This window comes from Triticum aestivum, chromosome 7A, assembly GCF_018294505.1.
Source record: "Triticum aestivum cultivar Chinese Spring chromosome 7A, IWGSC CS RefSeq v2.1, whole genome shotgun sequence".
Lineage (NCBI taxonomy): Eukaryota > Viridiplantae > Streptophyta > Magnoliopsida > Poales > Poaceae > Triticum > Triticum aestivum.
Genome location: NC_057812.1, coordinates 111,960,903 through 111,978,506, shown reverse-complemented (window position 1 = coordinate 111,978,506; position 17,604 = coordinate 111,960,903). Strand labels below are relative to the sequence as shown.

At 49.0% G+C, this 17,604-nt stretch overlaps 1 protein-coding gene across 1 annotated transcript; it reads left to right on the top strand.

The window, feature by feature from the left end:
• The first annotated feature begins 5,211 nt into the window (after positions 1-5,211).
• Positions 5,212-8,258, top strand: LOC123150687 (U-box domain-containing protein 52). The gene is made up of 2 exons (XM_044570520.1): positions 5,212-7,796; positions 7,899-8,258. The coding sequence occupies exons 1-2, from the start codon at positions 5,463-5,465 to the stop codon at positions 7,983-7,985; spliced, it is 2,421 nt and encodes an 806-aa protein (XP_044426455.1). The 5' UTR covers positions 5,212-5,462; the 3' UTR covers positions 7,986-8,258.
• The last annotated feature ends 9,346 nt before the right edge of the window (positions 8,259-17,604 follow it).

Sequence of the window (17,604 nt, the reverse complement as noted above, 5' to 3'; positions counted from 1 at the left end):
AGCACCGTTGGGTTCCCCAGCTCAACAAAGCGGCTCCCAGTAATTTGAACATCTTGAGCACGTGGAGACGGCGGGTCGGTTGAGCTTGACGGTCCAGCTGGGGAAGGATTCATAGTGGCTTTGTCAAGAGACGGCTCCGGGGGATTTGCTTCATTGACAATAGGTGGGTCTTCTGGGGTGTTAGTTAATGGAGAAGGCGGCCTAGCCGGGTCAGATGCCAGCACTGCCGGGTCTTCCGCCAGTTTTGCTGCCTTCGCCTTCTTGGATTTAGCCTGGCCGCTAAGGAAAAAATATTGCAGGATTGTTAGCATCAAGATACAATTGAGCAACCCGGACGAAAAGAGGATTTCTGATTACCCAGGAGCAGTCTTGAAAGCTAGAAATTGTGTTTGTGATGAGTCGCCTGAGGAACGAGACACCTCCTGAAAAGATAAAAGAAAGGAGTTAAAAGGAAATACAAGGAGCAGAATTCATTAAAACGGGTTAAAAACAACAATAAGTAAACCTTGTTCGGGCGTTTCCGAGGGGTCTGTTGAAGGACGACAACCGGTTCATCTTCAATCCCAACTTCACGGCGGCTTTCATGTTGCTGCTTTTTCAAATGAAAGTTGGGATCCAAGTGAGCTAAGGGGTTAGAAAACCTTACTTTACGGATCACTCGTCGAACTTTATGTCTTGGTAAGGGCTCTGAGTCGGAGGAAATGATAGTTACCTCTGCTTCCCCGGCCTGACTGGCCCCAGTGTCATCCTGGTAAGGATCAGTGTCAATAAGATTGTTAAAAAATTGGCCAAGGGAATCAAGGGCTACCTCCGAGTCAGACGTGTCATCAAGTTTCATTAAATCTTCAGCAGTGGTCTTCTTTTTCTTCTTCGATCTCCGGGTCGATTTCTTGGCGTTCATGGAAGCGAGTTTCGCCTTCTTGGCAGCTTCGTGATCATATTTTACTTTCCAAAAGTCAGAGTTGGCCTACAAAGACAGGAGGAAGGATCAGTGATAAACAATATGGCTGGACAAAATACAAAGGAAAAAAGATCAAAATATCCTTACTTCTGGTACCGGTTAAGTTTACAGAAGGGATTTAACCCAACAACATTGCAATCTTCATACTTCGCATTCACCAGAAGGTTTGACATTGCGACAATGTCCTCCTCGGTTAGTTGAACCGGGGTATGACGAAGAAAGTCGTCCGGGTCTCCACCATATTCATACATCAATTTTGATCGATGGCTTAATGGAATAATCCGCCATGAGACCGAGCAGCGGGTTAGGTCGACACCGGTTAAACTGTTCCCCAACAAACCGTTGATTCTTCTGATAGATGGAAGCAGCTTCTTGCGTTCAGCAACGGTAAGTTTGTCTGGCAGTGCAAACTTGGAGTCAAGACGATCGGGGCGGTAACCCGGCAGTGGCTTCTCGTTTGCGGGTGAGATGTCCTGACAGTAAAACCAAGTTTTGTTCCAATCCTTTGGGTGACTTGGCAAAACTATGAGAGGGAAGACAGCACCCTGCCAGCGCTGAATTGAGATGCCTCAAAGCTCTAAGCTAAGGCCGTTGGTGCACTCATTCTGCCGGTTCAGATAGAAGTATTCTCTAAATAGTTCCACAGTCGGCTCTTGCTGAATATACCTCACAGAGCACTTGGAAGTTACAAAATATAGGATATGGAATTGGGCCCAATGTCCTGAGGGTGGAGTTTGAAAAGTGAAGAACTTCTCTGAAAAACTTTGAACCGGGCGGTGAGAAGCCATGGTTCATGTGGTCAGTAAAGACGATCACTTCACCGTCTTTTGGATTGGGTCGTTCTTCTTCCGGGTCAGGAGCACGATAAGACATGATGCTTTTTGAGGGCAGAAACCCGATGAGGAAGAACTCTTTTAAACGATCCTCAGTTATGGTTGAGGGGACCCAATTGCAGATGGTTGGTGTCTTTGACGGCATGATGTGCAAGGGGCTGAAAAAGAAAAAACAACATGCCGGTTCAGTTTACGGCAAAATTAACAGTTAAAGGTTGAAGATGTAAAACAAGTAATGGCGGCTTAACTAAGGGCTAATGACATATAAGGAAAAGAAAGCCAGAGTGGTAAGCCGCCATGACTACAGATTTTCTCAGAAAGCAGATTCAGCTAAGTGTTGGCATAAACAAGTTTCACCAAGCTATCATTATTATTTTAGATCAAATGGCTGTCCCAAAAAGAAAATATTCTAGACCTAAAAATCCAGTACAAATGAGTTCGTCAGCTATAACGAAGCATCTATACAGGAAAAAGGGATCTATTTGCATTTAAAATGGGTGTGAAACAGCTACCGCAGCAGTTCTACACTATCTGACGATCAGGAAAGGGCATCGGAGGTGAAATCTGTCAAGGGTCTGTAACGGGCGGCGACGAACACCGACGAACTCGAGAAGCCGTAATGTAGATCTAAGGCAGAGAAGGAAAGGGACTTACGGATGCAGAGCTGCTGCGGAGTTTCGTCGCGTTTCTCTGGTCAAATCAGGTCGATGCAGCGGCCTGAGGTGGAGAAGACGAGGAGATCTGCGGCAGCGGCGACGGCAGAGCTTGAGCGGCAGTGAAACAGTGAGAGGAGGAAGATGACCGAAGGGGAGAATGAAAAAGACCTAGGTCGTGCTTATTTATAAGGAAAGGCTGACTGAGATGGCGCGAGAAACGAGGAGACTGAACATCATTATCCATCAACTCCGACGCCTCGGTTTTCGGGATGGTCAGTAAAGGCAAAGATCCGTTGAGGATATGACGGAGTAAAAGAAAAATGAATTTAATGGAAGATGACGTCACGGTGGGTTACTGCGGATTCATAAGATGATGTCATGGCGGGTTATAACTTATGCACGCACAGAAGACAGCAGGCTTGTTTCTTAAGGTATTTTAAGATTGACATGAACCGGTTCAAATCAATATGGGGCCTAATGTCGGGGATATAACAGTTTGTGTAAGCCGCCCTGGAGGGGCCGGGTTATGAAAAGAGGATTATCATGCAAAGCCCAAGATCAATCATGAAGATGGCGGTTCAGTAAAGGGTCTAAAGCCCACGGGCGACTTATGGCCCGTAGTGATAAACCGCCGTAGTGGCGTGACTTATATCATAAGGTGGAATTGACTAGTCACCGAGCCGGACACTGTTTATGAGCCGGCCGGGACTCTGTAGGCCACCAGGCGTCAACCCATGTATATAAGGGGACGACCTGGTGGCGGCTTAGGAAAAGAAACAACCAAATCGATAACCAAGCCGGCGAGTTGAGCCCCTTGGAGATCGAAACTTCAGCAATACCAATCCCAACTAAACGTAGGCTTTTACCTTCATCGTAAGGGGCCGAACTAGTATAAAAACTCTCTCGTATGTCCCTTGTCCCGATTAACCCCTTTAAGCTTTCTAGTGCGATGGCCCTACGACTAAGTCCTTGCTCTAGGACATCTGCCGTGTCAACTCCACGACAGGTTTCATACCCTACAATAATCGCTTCGTTTGTTCTCCGCTATTAGTGACTTTGGAGTGACTCTTTGTTGCATGTTGAGGGATAGTTATATGATCCAATTATGTTATTATTGTCGAGAGAACTTGCACTAGTGAAAGTATGAACCCTAGGTCTTGTTTCTTAGCATTGCAATACCGTTTGTGCTCACTTTTATCATTAGTTACCTTGCTGTTTTTATATTTTCATATTACAAAAACCTTTATCTACCATCCATATTGCACTTGTATCATCATCTCTGCGCCGAACTAGTGCACCTATACAATACCATTGTATTGGGTGTGTTAGGGACACAAAAGACACTTTGTTATTTGGTTGCAGGGTTGTTCGAGAGAGACCATCTTCATCCTACACCTCCCACGGATTGATAAACCTTAGGTCATCCATTTGAGGGAAATTTGCTACTGTCCTACAAACCTCTGCACTTGGAGGCCCAACAACATCTACAAGAAGAAGGTTGTGTAGTAGACATCAAGGTAGTCCCTGCAGCCTCCCTGCTTAGCCTCCTGTCATTCCCGGCCTCTCTATGGCCAGGGTCGACGGTGGTTGGGGAACTCAAGGGGTCCCGCTCTGCCCGAGCGCGGGCCTCAGCAAGCGCCCCATCTAACCTCTCCCTGGCACAGATAGCGGAGATCTGCTCAAGGCGAGGGCCCTTCTCGCCGCGGAACACAATGTCACTATCTGTTGCCATGTCGGCCAAGTGCGCAAGAGGAATCGATCCTAGAACAGAGAATCCAGAGCTAGAACAAGATGGACCAGAAAGGTCAGGGAAGTACCTGGAAGGAGGTCACGAGCCGCCGCCCGCATGGCAGCCTTCTCAGTGATCGTCGGGACCCGGCCATCCAAAAGCAACCGGGAGAGGCTCTGCCGCGCTGTCACCCCCAGGGAGGGCCTCGTCCTAGACTTGGAGCCGGTCGCCTAAGGTGATGCTGCGGCAAGGTCCAAACCCGTAGGAGGAGACCCAGTAGCCGGCACCGGGACCCCCAAGGCGGAAGCAGGCGGGGACCCCGGCGAACGAGAATAGCACACCACCCCCGGGGAGCGAAGAGAGGACGGGGGACACACGTTAAGCCCCACACTCAGCTAGTCCTCCTCCCCCAAGGCCAGACCATGACTCGGGGAGGACGGCGCCATGCGAGCCAGGGATAGACCGGCGGCGCCCGAGAGGGACCGAGCGGTAGTCCCAGCCGGTCCAACGAACGTCCCCCCGATGGCGGCAGGGCTACACGGCTGGCCGCCCTGGGCGAAGGGGATGAAACAAATAAATACTCTCTTCGATCCCTATTAAGTGTCACTAATTTAGTATAACTTTGTAATAAATCAGCAAAATTTTATATTGAACTGAGGGAGTATGTAATACTTTTTTAAACACAGTACACACACAAGCACTCATTTATATGCGCACACCCTACTCCTATGAGCACCTTCGAGAGGCTGAGCCGGCATATCATCTTGAGATTTTACAAAGTCGCCATAGGGAGTATGTAATACTGAAGTATTGTTTTGCAACGAAACCCGTAATTTTCCGCATTGCACATGCCACATTGTGTATTTGTGTGCTCACGTATCCTTTCCTATTTTCTAGTTTAACACATGGAACAAATAAAAGAGAGGATCCGGTGGTTACCCGGGGAAACAGCCAAGAACCCACAACACATGGCTCAATTCAAATAGCAGCCACCAAATCAAAAAAAGACAGTGCTTAATAATAGATGAGAAATAGGAACAGGAGCGAAATTAAGAGCGCTCCAGAAACTAAAGAGCCCTCAGGGCCACCCTCCCCTCTCGTTGCCCACCTCCCCGGCCTCCGCACGACGGCGACCGACGGCGACGCCTGTCGATGGGCAAGCAGGCATGCATGCAAGCACAATAACCTTAGCTAGCTAGGAGCCACGACCATTAATTTGTGGAGATATCATCATCAGCCAGGCGTAAGTAAGGTTGAAGGTGAAGCCCGATCGGCGTCGATCGATGGGGAGGTACGACGGCGGGAAGGAGGCGGCGGACACGCAGCTGGGCTACCCGCTGGTGGCGGTGTGCATCGACAAGGACAAGAACAGCCAGAACGCGCTCAAGTGGGCCATCGACAGCATCGTGGGCAAGGGCCAGACCATCGTCCTCGTCCACGTCAACACCAAGGGCGTCTCCGGCGGCGTGGAGGACGCCGCCGGGTTCAAGCAGCCCACCGACCCGAGCCTCAAGGAGCTCTTCCTCCCGTTCCGCTGCTTCTGCACCCGCAAGGACATCCAGTGCAAGGATGTGGTGCTCGACGACCACGACGTCGGCAAGTCCATCATCGAGTTCGCCGCCCACGGCGCCGTCGAGAAGCTCGTCACCGGCGCATGCACGCGCGGCGGCTTCGTCAGGTTCAAGGCCGACATCCCGACCACCATCTGCAAGGGCGCGCCCGACTTCTGCACCGTCTACGTGATCAACAAGGGCAACAAGGTGTCGGCGCAGCGCAACTCCATCCGCCCGGCGCCGCGCGTGTCCCCGCTCCGGTCGCAGATCGTCAACATGAGCGCCGCGGCGGCCGCCAAGCCGCCCGAGCCGGCCGTGCCGGTGCCTACGAACCAGAAGTGGTCGATGTCGTCCAGGGGCAGCGATAACGGGGAGACGCCGAGGGTGGATACCATCATCCGCTCGCCGTTCACGCGCGGGTCCATGGGCCCGACCAGGAAGTCGTACGCCGACCTGAGCCACATGTCCATGCCGGACTCGGCCGACATCTCCTTTGTCAGCAGCGGCGGCCGCCGGTCCACCGCGGATGTGTCGGACATCTCCTTCATCAGCAACAACGGCGGCCGCCGGAGCATCGACTACTACCAGCAGTCCGCGCCGCGCATGTCCAACGGCTCCTCCCTGGACAGCTACGACCACAGCTTCGAGATGACGCCCAACAAGTGGGGCGGCGACTCCTTCACCGGCGGCGACATGTCCTTCTCGCAGAGCAGCGCCTCCTCCTTCTGCTCTAGCGGCATGGACGACGTGGAGGCCGAGATGAAGCGGCTCCGTCTGGAGCTGAAGCAGACCATGGACATGTACAGCACCGCCTGCAAGGAGGCGCTGAACGCCAAGCAGAAGGCGAACGAGCTGCAGCGGTGGAAGGCGGAGGAGGAGCAGAAGAGGCAGGACCAGCACATCACGGAGGAGTCGGCGCTGCAGATGATCGAGCGCGAGAAGGCCAAGGCCAAGGCGGCCATGGAGGCGGCGGAGGCGTCGCAGAGGATCGCCGAGCTGGAGGTGCAGAAGCGGATCAGCGCGGAGAAGAAGCTGCTCAAGGAAGCCGAGGAGCGCAAGCACCGCGGCGGTGGCGGCGGCGGCGGCGAGCTCCGGTACCGCCGGTACACCATCGAGGAGATCGAGCAGGCCACGTCGCACTTCGACGACGCGCGCAAGGTCGGCGAGGGCGGCTACGGGCCCGTGTACAACGGCTACCTCGACCACACCCAGGTCGCCATCAAGGTGCTCCGGCCGGACGCCGCGCAGGGGAGGTCGCAGTTCCAGCAGGAGGTGGAGGTGCTGAGCTGCATCCGGCACCCCAACATGGTGCTCCTCCTCGGCGCGTGCCCGGAGTACGGCTGCCTGGTGTACGAGTACATGGCGAACGGCAGCCTCGACGACTGCCTCTTCCGGCGCGGCGGCGCCACCGGCGGGCCGGTCATCCCGTGGCAGCACCGGTTCCGCATCTGCGCCGAGATCGCCACGGGGCTCCTCTTCCTGCACCAGAAGAAGCCGGAGCCGCTGGTGCACCGCGACCTCAAGCCCGGCAACATCCTCCTGGACCGCAACTACGTGAGCAAGATCAGCGACGTCGGGCTGGCGCGGCTGGTGCCGCCGACCGTGGCCGACACCGTGACGCAGTACCGGATGACGTCGACGGCGGGGACCTTCTGCTACATCGACCCGGAGTACCAGCAGACCGGGATGCTGGGGGTCAAGTCGGACGTGTACTCGCTGGGCGTGATGCTGCTGCAGATCATCACGGCGAAGCCGCCCATGGGGCTGACGCACCACATCGGGCGCGCGCTGGAGCGCGGCACGCTCGGCGAGCTGCTCGACCCGGCCGTGCCGGACTGGCCGGTGGAGGAGGCGCAGTGCCTGGCGGAGATGGCGCTCCGCTGCTGCGAGCTGCGGCGGAAGGACCGGCCGGACCTCGGCAACGTGGTGCTCCCGGAGCTCAACCGCCTGCGCGCGCTCGGCGAGGACAACATGCAGTTCTGCGGCGGCGCCATCCGGGGCGGCCACGCCGGGGGCATGCACAGTTCGGCGTACCAGAGCAACGTCACAGCGTCACGCGCCGCCGTAAGCTTTTCGTGCAATCACTCCCGACTCCCGCCATGGCTGCGACCTCCACGAATCTCGCAAGCACGCCGGCTAATCTAATCTGGATGTGAAAATTTGCAGGAAGCGAACAACGATCCTTACCCGATGAAGTCGGTGTTCAGCAGAGCGAGCGAAGCGGCCATGCCTCCGAGAAGAACCAACGTCTGACGTGTCGTCCATGGGCTGGCCATGCATGCCGTGGACGTCTTGGTGCTTGCGGGCGCAGGGCCGGGGAAGGGAACATCGAACATGCAGCAAGATGGCACTTGAAATTGTGTTTGATCGTGAGTTTAATGGTATAATCGTAGCTGCCTAGCATGAGGGTTGGGGGAGCTGGAGCTGTTTTCTTGTTTACAGTGATTAGACCAAGATTTGTGCAAAATCTCCTTGTACAAGCTGTCGCTAATACAGAACAATGTGGCTCTGCCATTGCCGTGTACAGACGTGGCTGTAATTTGTGACTCTCTGCAGCTTTTTTGAGGGCAGTGGGAAAGGATCAGTAATAGTGGGCCGTGCTACGCGTCGGTCGGCTGATCTTTTGCAAAAGGAAAATGTTTGGACGCGGTGCACCGGCCAAAATTTTGGCCGGCTCGCTCCCCACGCTGGCCCAACGCGCAATACGCAGTGATCCTCACGCATCCCGCCTCCATCCCCTATCTCCAACCCTCACGCGCGCATCCCCTCCCCCTCTCCGGGCTGCGACGGAGGCCACCACGAGCTCCATCGCCGGCGGCCAGGCGCTCCCTCGCGCACCTGCCATGGCTGCCTGTTGTCATGGCCAGATCCATCCCCTACCTACATCCTTCACGCGCGCACATCCCCCCTCCTCTCCTATCGGGTTGCGACTGGGCCACCACAGGCTCCATCGACGACGGCCAGGCGCTCCCTCGCCGGCCGCCATAGCCGGATCCACCTGCATATACAAGTGTTGCAACCGTCACCTAGAAAAGCTTCAACAGCTATTGAAAAAAAGCTTTAACCATAGACACAGAAAACTTCAATGGCACTTCATAACAAGGGGAAGCTGCAACCGTAGTTGGATTTTGCTACTACCGGCTAAGCTTTTTGCTACATCCATCAAGCGGAGCTACGACCTCATGACGACGACAACGACGATTTTTCCTGCAACCGTAGTAGATTTTTGCTACTACCGCTGAAGTTTTTTGCTACATCCATGTAAGGCGGAGTTGTGACCTCGCGAAGACGGCGATGGTGTTTGATTTTTGCTGCAACCGTAGTTATTTTTTGCTACTACGGGTGAAGTTTTTTGCTACATCCATTCAAAATGGCGTTGATTGACTGACGACCTCCATCGACATAATTCCCTACAGCGAGCGTCAATGGCGAGGGGCGGCGGCCGAGCTACAACCGCCGCCGTCAAGAGCTGCAACGCAGGTGGATTTGTTGCATGGCGACCGGCGACGAGGACGGCCGGTGACACTGTCGTCCGACGACGAGGATGGCCTGCGAGGGCGGGATCCGGCGGCGACGAGGAAGACCGGCGAGGGTGGGGACCGATGACCACCGGAGGGGACAGGAGTCGCGCGCCGCGCTCCCCCGAACAGGACTGCCCGAGGAAGAAGAAAGAGAGCTGGGGGTGATTCTTTTTTTGTTTGCTTGGATCCAGTCGAACGGCTGTGCGCACATGGCATCGGGCGGTTGCGGTGCGACCGGCCGAAACTTTCGACCGGCACACCGGCGCAGAGTGCTGCCCTTTGCAAAAATCAGGAAGACGATGGGCAACAGGCTCGGGAAAGAATAGATAGCGGGCCATATTGGGGACATGCGTAGCCCATAAGATCAGTCGGGAGAGCAAGAGTGTTTCCCTGGAATTTCCTAACGGACGCTCGCTGTGTCAAATTGTCGAGGCTTCGCATAGAGGTGAGCAAACTAGCGATCAAGATGGGCCGGCCCAATTACGAGATAGTGCACGCGCTACAGCTTCCGGTTTTGGGAACCTTCTGGAGGGTTCCCTAACGGTTTTGGGAACCTTCTAGAAGGTTCTTGAATCGGGTTTTCACTGGTTTTTTCTGTTTCTTTTCTTCTTTTTCTTTTTCTTTCTTTGTTTTTTTGTTCTTTATTTCATTTTTCAATTCCTTTTTCTTCTCTATTTATTTCTTTTTGTTCTCAAGAATTTCAAATTCTTTTCCAAAATTCTAAAAATGTTCCGAAGTTCAAAAAACGTTCTTGTTATTAATTTTTGTTTACAAATTTAAAAAATGTTCTCCATTTTCTCAAAAATGTTCCCATATTATATAAAATGTTCACATTTCAAAAAATGTTCATGTTTTCAAATTATATTTGGTTGTTTAAAACAATCTTCCAATTTCAAAATTTGTTCACCAATTTCAAAAATGTTCATGTTTTCAAATTTTGTTGGGAGTTTCCATAAATGTTTCCGTTTAGAGAATTGTTCGCAAATTCCAAAAAATGTTCATGTTTCAATTTTTGTTCGGAAGTTCCAAAAGATGTACGCAAGTTTTAAAAACTGTTCATGTGTTCAAGTTTTGTTCGGGAGTTTCAAAAAATGATCCCAGTTTTAAAAATTGTTCGAGTATCCAAAAATTATTTTCAAATTTGAAAATGTTCGGGTTTTCAAAGAAAACTTTCACGTTTTCTATTTTTGGGAGATTTTACAAAAATGTTCCTGTTTTCAAAAAATGTTTGCATTTTTCGAATTGTTGAGTTTTTCAAATTCTATTCACAATTTCTAAAAGTGTTCGCTGTTTCATACAACCTTCACGTCTTTTTCTCAAAAATAACGTTTTGCGAACAAAATTTAAAAGCCGTTCGGATATACGCTCGGCTTTATTCTTAATATGTTCTGCTGCGTTAAAAACCAGGAATCTTTATAGCTGAACTAGCTAGCTGTATTGCTTTGAAGCGTCAGGTCTCAGGCCCAGCCGGGAGACCCGCCTGTGCGTCCGGTCGACATTCTGCCGCAAAGAGCGGCAGATAGGACCTCTCTGTTTCCCTTGGTAATAACGCTGAGGTAAGTGCTGCCCTGACGCAAGCAGGCCATATGCAAGCAATTCAACTAAGTGCATTTTTTTTCTCTATATTACATCAGCTAGTTAAACCGAGTTACACATGCAGGAAGGAAAAAAAGGGGCAGACAACCAAACAGGCCTAGGTGTCAGATGTGGTGGCAGCGAGGTCGTGCACCACCCAAGCCAATGGTTTTGTCACCCAAGCGACCAAAAATAAGACGCAAGGACACCCAACCACACCATGGCTCCCGGTGCGACTGCTTTGGTTTTACTGGTCACACTGTCGGGGGAGACCGACACGCGGTCCACTACTCGTGTCAAGGGGTACAACTTCGTCCGGCAAAAGCTCGTCTAGCTACACCATAATCTCCTAAGGTAACACCCCTAAGGAGGAAGTGTAGAGGACACTAGTGTCGCCTGCCCTAATGGAAATCGAAAACTTGAGCTTTCATCGGAAAGATCCAACAGCCTTGTTGGCGAGAGATGAGCTAGAGCAACCATGAAAACACCTCCAAGGAGGGTAATGATGCATGCATGCACCTTTGTCATATGCACCAACCAAGTTGGAACCCGATTATCACTCGTGCAACCGCCACCACCCACCCCCACACATAGTACACACCGCAGCAACTTACGCCCCACCTTCCTTTCTTTCGCATCATGAGGCCATAACCATGCCAGCACAGCCAAACCCACTAGATCCGACTGTCCCAGATACCCACTGTAGCTTGCACCCCCGGGTTCTAGCCTTCACGTGGAGCGACTGAGCCGTCAGGAGGCAATGCGCTATCACACTGTGAACGACCCTCACACCAACACACCCCACCTAGACTTATCTGCCAACTCTATAGGAAGCTCTAGATCTACTACAAGTTGGCTCCCTCGTCACCGCCCGACTCCCAGTGTCACACTATAGGAGAGGTAGACAATGTCGCCACCACCACAACAGGGGACATCATCCAGGCGTCCCTACTTTGATAAGTAGGACGGTGCCCCGCCCCAAATGCCACCAAAATCCCGCATGCCACCTTTGGCAGCTTGGCCCGTAGCCACCTGGAGGAGGGATGCCCGCAGCTTCAGCAATGAGGTTGCAGTGGTGGGAAGTGTTGGGAAACGTTGCATGGAAAAAAATAAAAATCTACGCACACACAATGATCTATCCATGAAGATGCATAACAACGAGGGAGAGAGTGTGTCTACGTACCCTCGTAGACTGAAAGCGGAAGCGTTTTAACAACGCAATTGATGTAGTCGAACTTCTTCTAGCTCCGACCGATCAAGCACCGAACGTACAACACCTCCGAGTCCTGCACACATTCAGCTCGGTGACGCCCCTCGCCTTCTTGATCCAGCAGGGTGTCGAGGTAGTAGATGAGTTCCGTAAGCACGACAACGTGGTGACGGTGATGATGAAGTGATCCGCGCAGCGCTTCGTCTAAGCACCGCGAGAATATGACCAGGGGTGTAAACTGTGGAGGGGGAGGGGGAACCGCACACGGCTAACAATTGATGTTGTGTGTTCTAGGCGCCCTCTCCCCACATATATATAGGTGGGAGGAGAGGAGAGGCAGCCAGGGGGCGTCCCAAGTAGGATCCAAATCCTACTTGGGGTTCCCCCAAGTGGTGCCCCCTTTCCTTTTCCCACCGGAGAAGAAAGGAAGGGGAAAGAGATAAAGGAAGGGGGCTGAAGGAAATATGCCCTAGAGGCAATAATAAAATTATTATTTATTTCCTTATTTCATGGTAAATGTTTATTATTTATGCTAGAATTGTATTAACCGAAAACATAATACATGTGTGAATACATAGACAAACAGAGTGACACTAGTATGCCTCTACTTGACTAGCTCGTTGAATCAAAGATGGTTAAGTTTCCTAGCCATAGACATGAGTTGTCATTTGATTAACGGGGTCACATCATTAGAGAATGATGTGATTGATTTGACCCATTCCGTTAGCATAGCACTTGATCGTTTAGTTTGTTGCTATTGCTTTCTTCATGACTTATACATGTTCCTATGACTATGAGATTATGCTACTCCCGTTTACCGGAGGAACACTTTGGGTGCTACCAAACGTCACAACGTAACTGGGTGATTATAAAGGTGCTCTACAGGTGTCTCCGAAGGTACTTGTTGGGTTGGCGTATTTCAAGATTAGGATTTGTCACTCCGATTGTCGGAGAGGTATCTCTGGGCCCTCTCGGTAATACACATCACTTAAGCCTTGCAAGCATTGCAACTAATGAGTTAGTTGCAGGATAGTGTATTACGGAACAAGTAAAGAGACTTGCCGGTAACGAGGTTGAACTAGGTATTGAGATACCGACGATCGAATCTCGGGCAAGTAACATACCGATGACAAAGGGAACAACGTATGTTGTTGTGCGGTTTGACCGATAAAGATCATGTGGGAGCCAATATGAGCATCCAAGTTCCGCTATTGGTTACTGACCGGAGACATGTCTCGGTCATGTCTACATAGTTCTCGAACCCGTAGGGTCCGCACGCTTAACGTTACAATGACGGTTATATTATGAGTTTATATGTTTTGATGTACCGAAGTTTGTTCGGAGTCCCGGATGTGATCAAGGACATGACAAGGAGTCTCGAAATGGTTGAGACATGAAGATTGATATATTGGAAGCCTATGTTTGGATGTCGGAAGTGTTCCGGATGAAATCGAGATTTTACCGGAGTGCCGGGAGGTTACCGGAACCCCCCGGGAGCTTAATGGGCCTATATGGGCCTTAGTGGAAATAGAGGGAAGCAAGAGGAGTGTGGGGCACGCCCCCCAAGGCCCAAACCGAATTGGTTTAGGGCAAGGGGGGGCGGCCCCCTCTTTCCTGCTTCCCCTCTCTCTTTCCTTCTCCCGAATCCTATTCCAACTAGGAAAGGGGGGTCCTACTCCCGGTGGGAGTAGGACTCCTCCCAGCGTGCCCTCTCCCTGGCCGGCCGCCGCCCCCCCCTTGCTCCTTTATATATGGGGGCAGGGGGCACCCCATAGACACAACAATTGATCATTTGATCCTTTAGCCGTGTGCGGTGCCCCCTCCATCATAGTCCACCTCGATGTTACTGTAGCGGTGCTTAGGCGAAGCCCTGCGTCGGTAGAACATCAACATTGTCACCACGCCGTCGTGCTGACGAAACTCTCCCTCAACACTCAGCTGGATCGGAGTTCGAGCGATGTCATCTGGCTGAACATGTGCTGAACTCGGAGGTGTCGTACGTTCGGTACTTGATCGGTCGGATCGTGAAGACGTACGACTACATCAACCGCGTTCTGCTAACGCTTCTGCTTTCGGTCTACGAGGGTACGTAGACAACACCCTCCCCTCTTGTTGCTATGCATCACCATGATCTTGCGTGTGCGTAGGATTTTTTTTGAAATTACTACGTCCCCCAACAGAGGCGAACCCTCCTTTTTCCTTCTCCAATTAGGCCACATGCCAAGGGGGGCGCCACCCCTTTGGGCTGGTGTGCTCCCCTTTTATGGCCCATATACCTTCCCCGGGGGTTTCGGTAACCCCCCAAGTATTTCGATAAATACACGATACACTCAGGAATACTTCCGGTGTCCAAATATTGTCATCCTATATATCAATCTTTACCTCTCAACCATTTTGAGGCTCCTCATCATGTCTGTGATTTAATCTGGGACTCCAAATAACATTCGGTCACCAAATCACATAACTCATATAATACAATATCATCATCGAACGCTAAGCGTGCGGACCCTACGGGTTCGAGAACTATGTAGACATGACCGAGACACCTCTCCGGTCAATAACCATTAGCGGAACCTGGATGCTCATATTGGCTCCTACATATTGTAGGAAGAACTTTATCGGTCGAACCGTTATGGCAACATACGTTATTCCCTTTGTCCATCATTATGTTACTTGCCCGATATTTGATCGTCGGTATCTACATACCTAGTTTAATCTCGTTACTGGCAAGTCTCTTTACTCGTTTCGTAATACATCATTCTGCAACTAACTCATTTGTCACTTTGCTTGCAAGACTTCTTATGATGTGCATTACCGAGAGGGTCCGGAGATACCTCTCCGATACTCGAAGTGACAAATCCTAATCTCGATCTATGCCAACCCAACAAACACCTTTGGAGATACCTGTAGAACATCTTTATAATCACTCAGTTATGTTGTGATGTTTGATAGCACACAAGGTATTCCTCCAGTATCCGGGAGCTGCATAATCTCATAGTCGAAGGAATATGTATTTGACATGAAGAAAACAATAGCAATAAAACTGAACGATCAATGTGCTAAGCTAACGGATGGGTCTTGTCCATCACATCATTTTCCTAATGATGTGATCCCATTATCAAATGACAATTCATGTCCATGGTTAGGAAACCTTAACCATCTTTAATCAACGAGCTGGTCAAGTAAAGGCTCACTAGGGACACAATGTTTGTCTACGTATTCACACATGTATTTGGGGTTCCGATCAATATAATTCTAACATGAATAATAAACATTTATCATGAATAAAGAAATATAAAATAATAAATTTATTATTGCCTCTAGGGCATATTTCCTTCAGGAAGTTGGTTGTGATGCTAGGTTCGCCCATGATGTCACCATGGGGTGCGACATGCGGGAATTGATAGGTAATACTCCCTTTGTTTTCATTTACTATGTATATTAGCCTTGTCTTAAGGCAAAATTTATAAAGTTTGACCATGTCTATATAAATCTATACTTAATAATAAACGGGCTATTGCTCATTGGGGTACGTCATGGAAATTGCCCACAAAGTTGTAAAATATTACCCGCCAATGCCACCTACAAGTGATGAAAAACGTTTCACACAGGGGAATCCCTGCCTGGGCCGGCCCATGCAGTAGGGACCTCCAATATTGCGCTCTGCCGCTAGGAGAAGGAGCAACACGCCAGTTTGGGCTGGCCCATGTCCGGGCGACCTATTTTTAAAATTCCATTTTTATTTTGAATTTTTCCTTTTTATTTTTTCATTTTTTCGACTTTAAATAATTTGGGACTTCAAAAAAGTTCCAAAAATAAAAAAATGAGAATTTTGAAATAATTTTTTAATAAATCATAAAATGTTTGTGGATTCAAAAATGTTTGTGGTTTTATAAAAATGTTAGAATTTTTTTAAAAAAATGTTCATGATATCTCAACAAGTCTGTGTATTAAAACATGTTAATGAAATTGAACAAAAAGTTCACCAATTCAAAAAATGCTGAGGAATGAAAAATATCATAAAAATTCAAAAATTGTTCGTGAGTTACAAAATAGTTTATTCATTCATAAAATGTTCTCTAGTTCAAAAAATGATCATGCATTTAAAAAATTGTTCGTTAAATTAAAAAATGTTGGTGAATTTAAAAAATCGTTCCACCAATTTCCAAAATATTGTTCGTCCATTCTAGAAATGATCAGCTATTCAAGAAAATTGTCAAAAAATGTTCACAATTTTAATTTTATTGCAAATAGCATAAAATGTTCATGAATTCAAAAAATTTCTTGATTTTAGAAAATGTTTGGAATTTTTAAAAGTGTTCATGAATTCGAAAAGTATTCACGAGTTTAAACATTGTTCATGATTTCACGAAATTGAGAGTGATACTGTATCTCGTTGATGCAGCAAAATATAATCATGACCATTGGAAATTACAATTTTTTTCTCCCGTTGTAAGGCACGGGCCCTTCATGATGGATCAAATGATATAAATTTTGGATATTGATATATTTTTTTAAAAACTCAGTCAAACATGCAATCATTTGACTTTTGAAAAAACAAACATACCTTATATAAAGGAATGGAGGGAGTAGTTATTAACAACTACAGTAGCAAATCAATACTATTGGATTCATCAACTAAATATTTTTACACCACATATATTTATTCAGAAAAGCTAATTTCCTGCCGGCAGGAATTTAGCCACAGGCACGAACGACCCAGATGTTGTTCATTTTGAATCAGACGGCTCGCACAATCCGCTCCAACTGCATCTCTTTTTCCCGTGATCCACAATTCCCGCTCGATCTCTCCGCTCGACCCCATTTTTTTTTTGAGAAGATCTCTCGGCTCGACCCCAGCTTTGTCGCGTTCGATCAAGGCCATGTTGTGACAGTTTGTCTCGATCAAGCCCATGTCGTGACAGTTTTTTTTCACAATCAAGGCCACGTTGTGACAGTTTGTCTCGATCAAGCCCATGTCGTGACAGTTTTTTTTTCACGTTCCCATCATTAGGCCCATGTTCCCAGGCAAGTATTACCACTTCACTAACCACTAGGTCAGCTCAATCTTTTTGTTTACAATCAAGTTACATTATACTTGTATCTTGGATATTACGAGTTTGAATAAAACAAAAATAAACAGCCAGGCTGCCAATTACGCCGTTTTCTTCTGCATGTTGTACACTACTTCACATAGTTCTATTGTTTTTTCTCCATGTCCTCCATCAGCTCACACTATTTCTTTACCTACACTTTTTACATGGTCTCCGATATCTTCTTTGTAATAGCATGATAATATACGTATCATACACTTGATAACTTATGTACAAACACCGTGATAACTAACTATGACCTGATAACATACCCTTCAATAACTTCTATGGAAATAAGGTGATAACTCCGACATGATAACATACCCCCGATCCCCACCACAGACGTGATACCTTACACACAAACACCGCGATAACATCTGACAAGGGAAAATGTTGTTGAAAACATACCCAATAACTTCTGTAGAAATAGCATGATAATATACAATTACTCGGAACACCGCGGTAACTTTGAC

Bases quoted from the DNA above. Each gene is read 5' to 3' on its own strand.
- LOC123150687 (XM_044570520.1), top strand. From the start codon at position 5,463: ATGGGGAGGTACGACGGCGGGAAGGAGGCGGCGGACACGCAGCTGGGC. The intron at 7,797-7,898 runs GTAAGCTTTTCG...GAAAATTTGCAG, and splicing joins TCACAGCGTCACGCGCCGCC to GAAGCGAACAACGATCCTTA.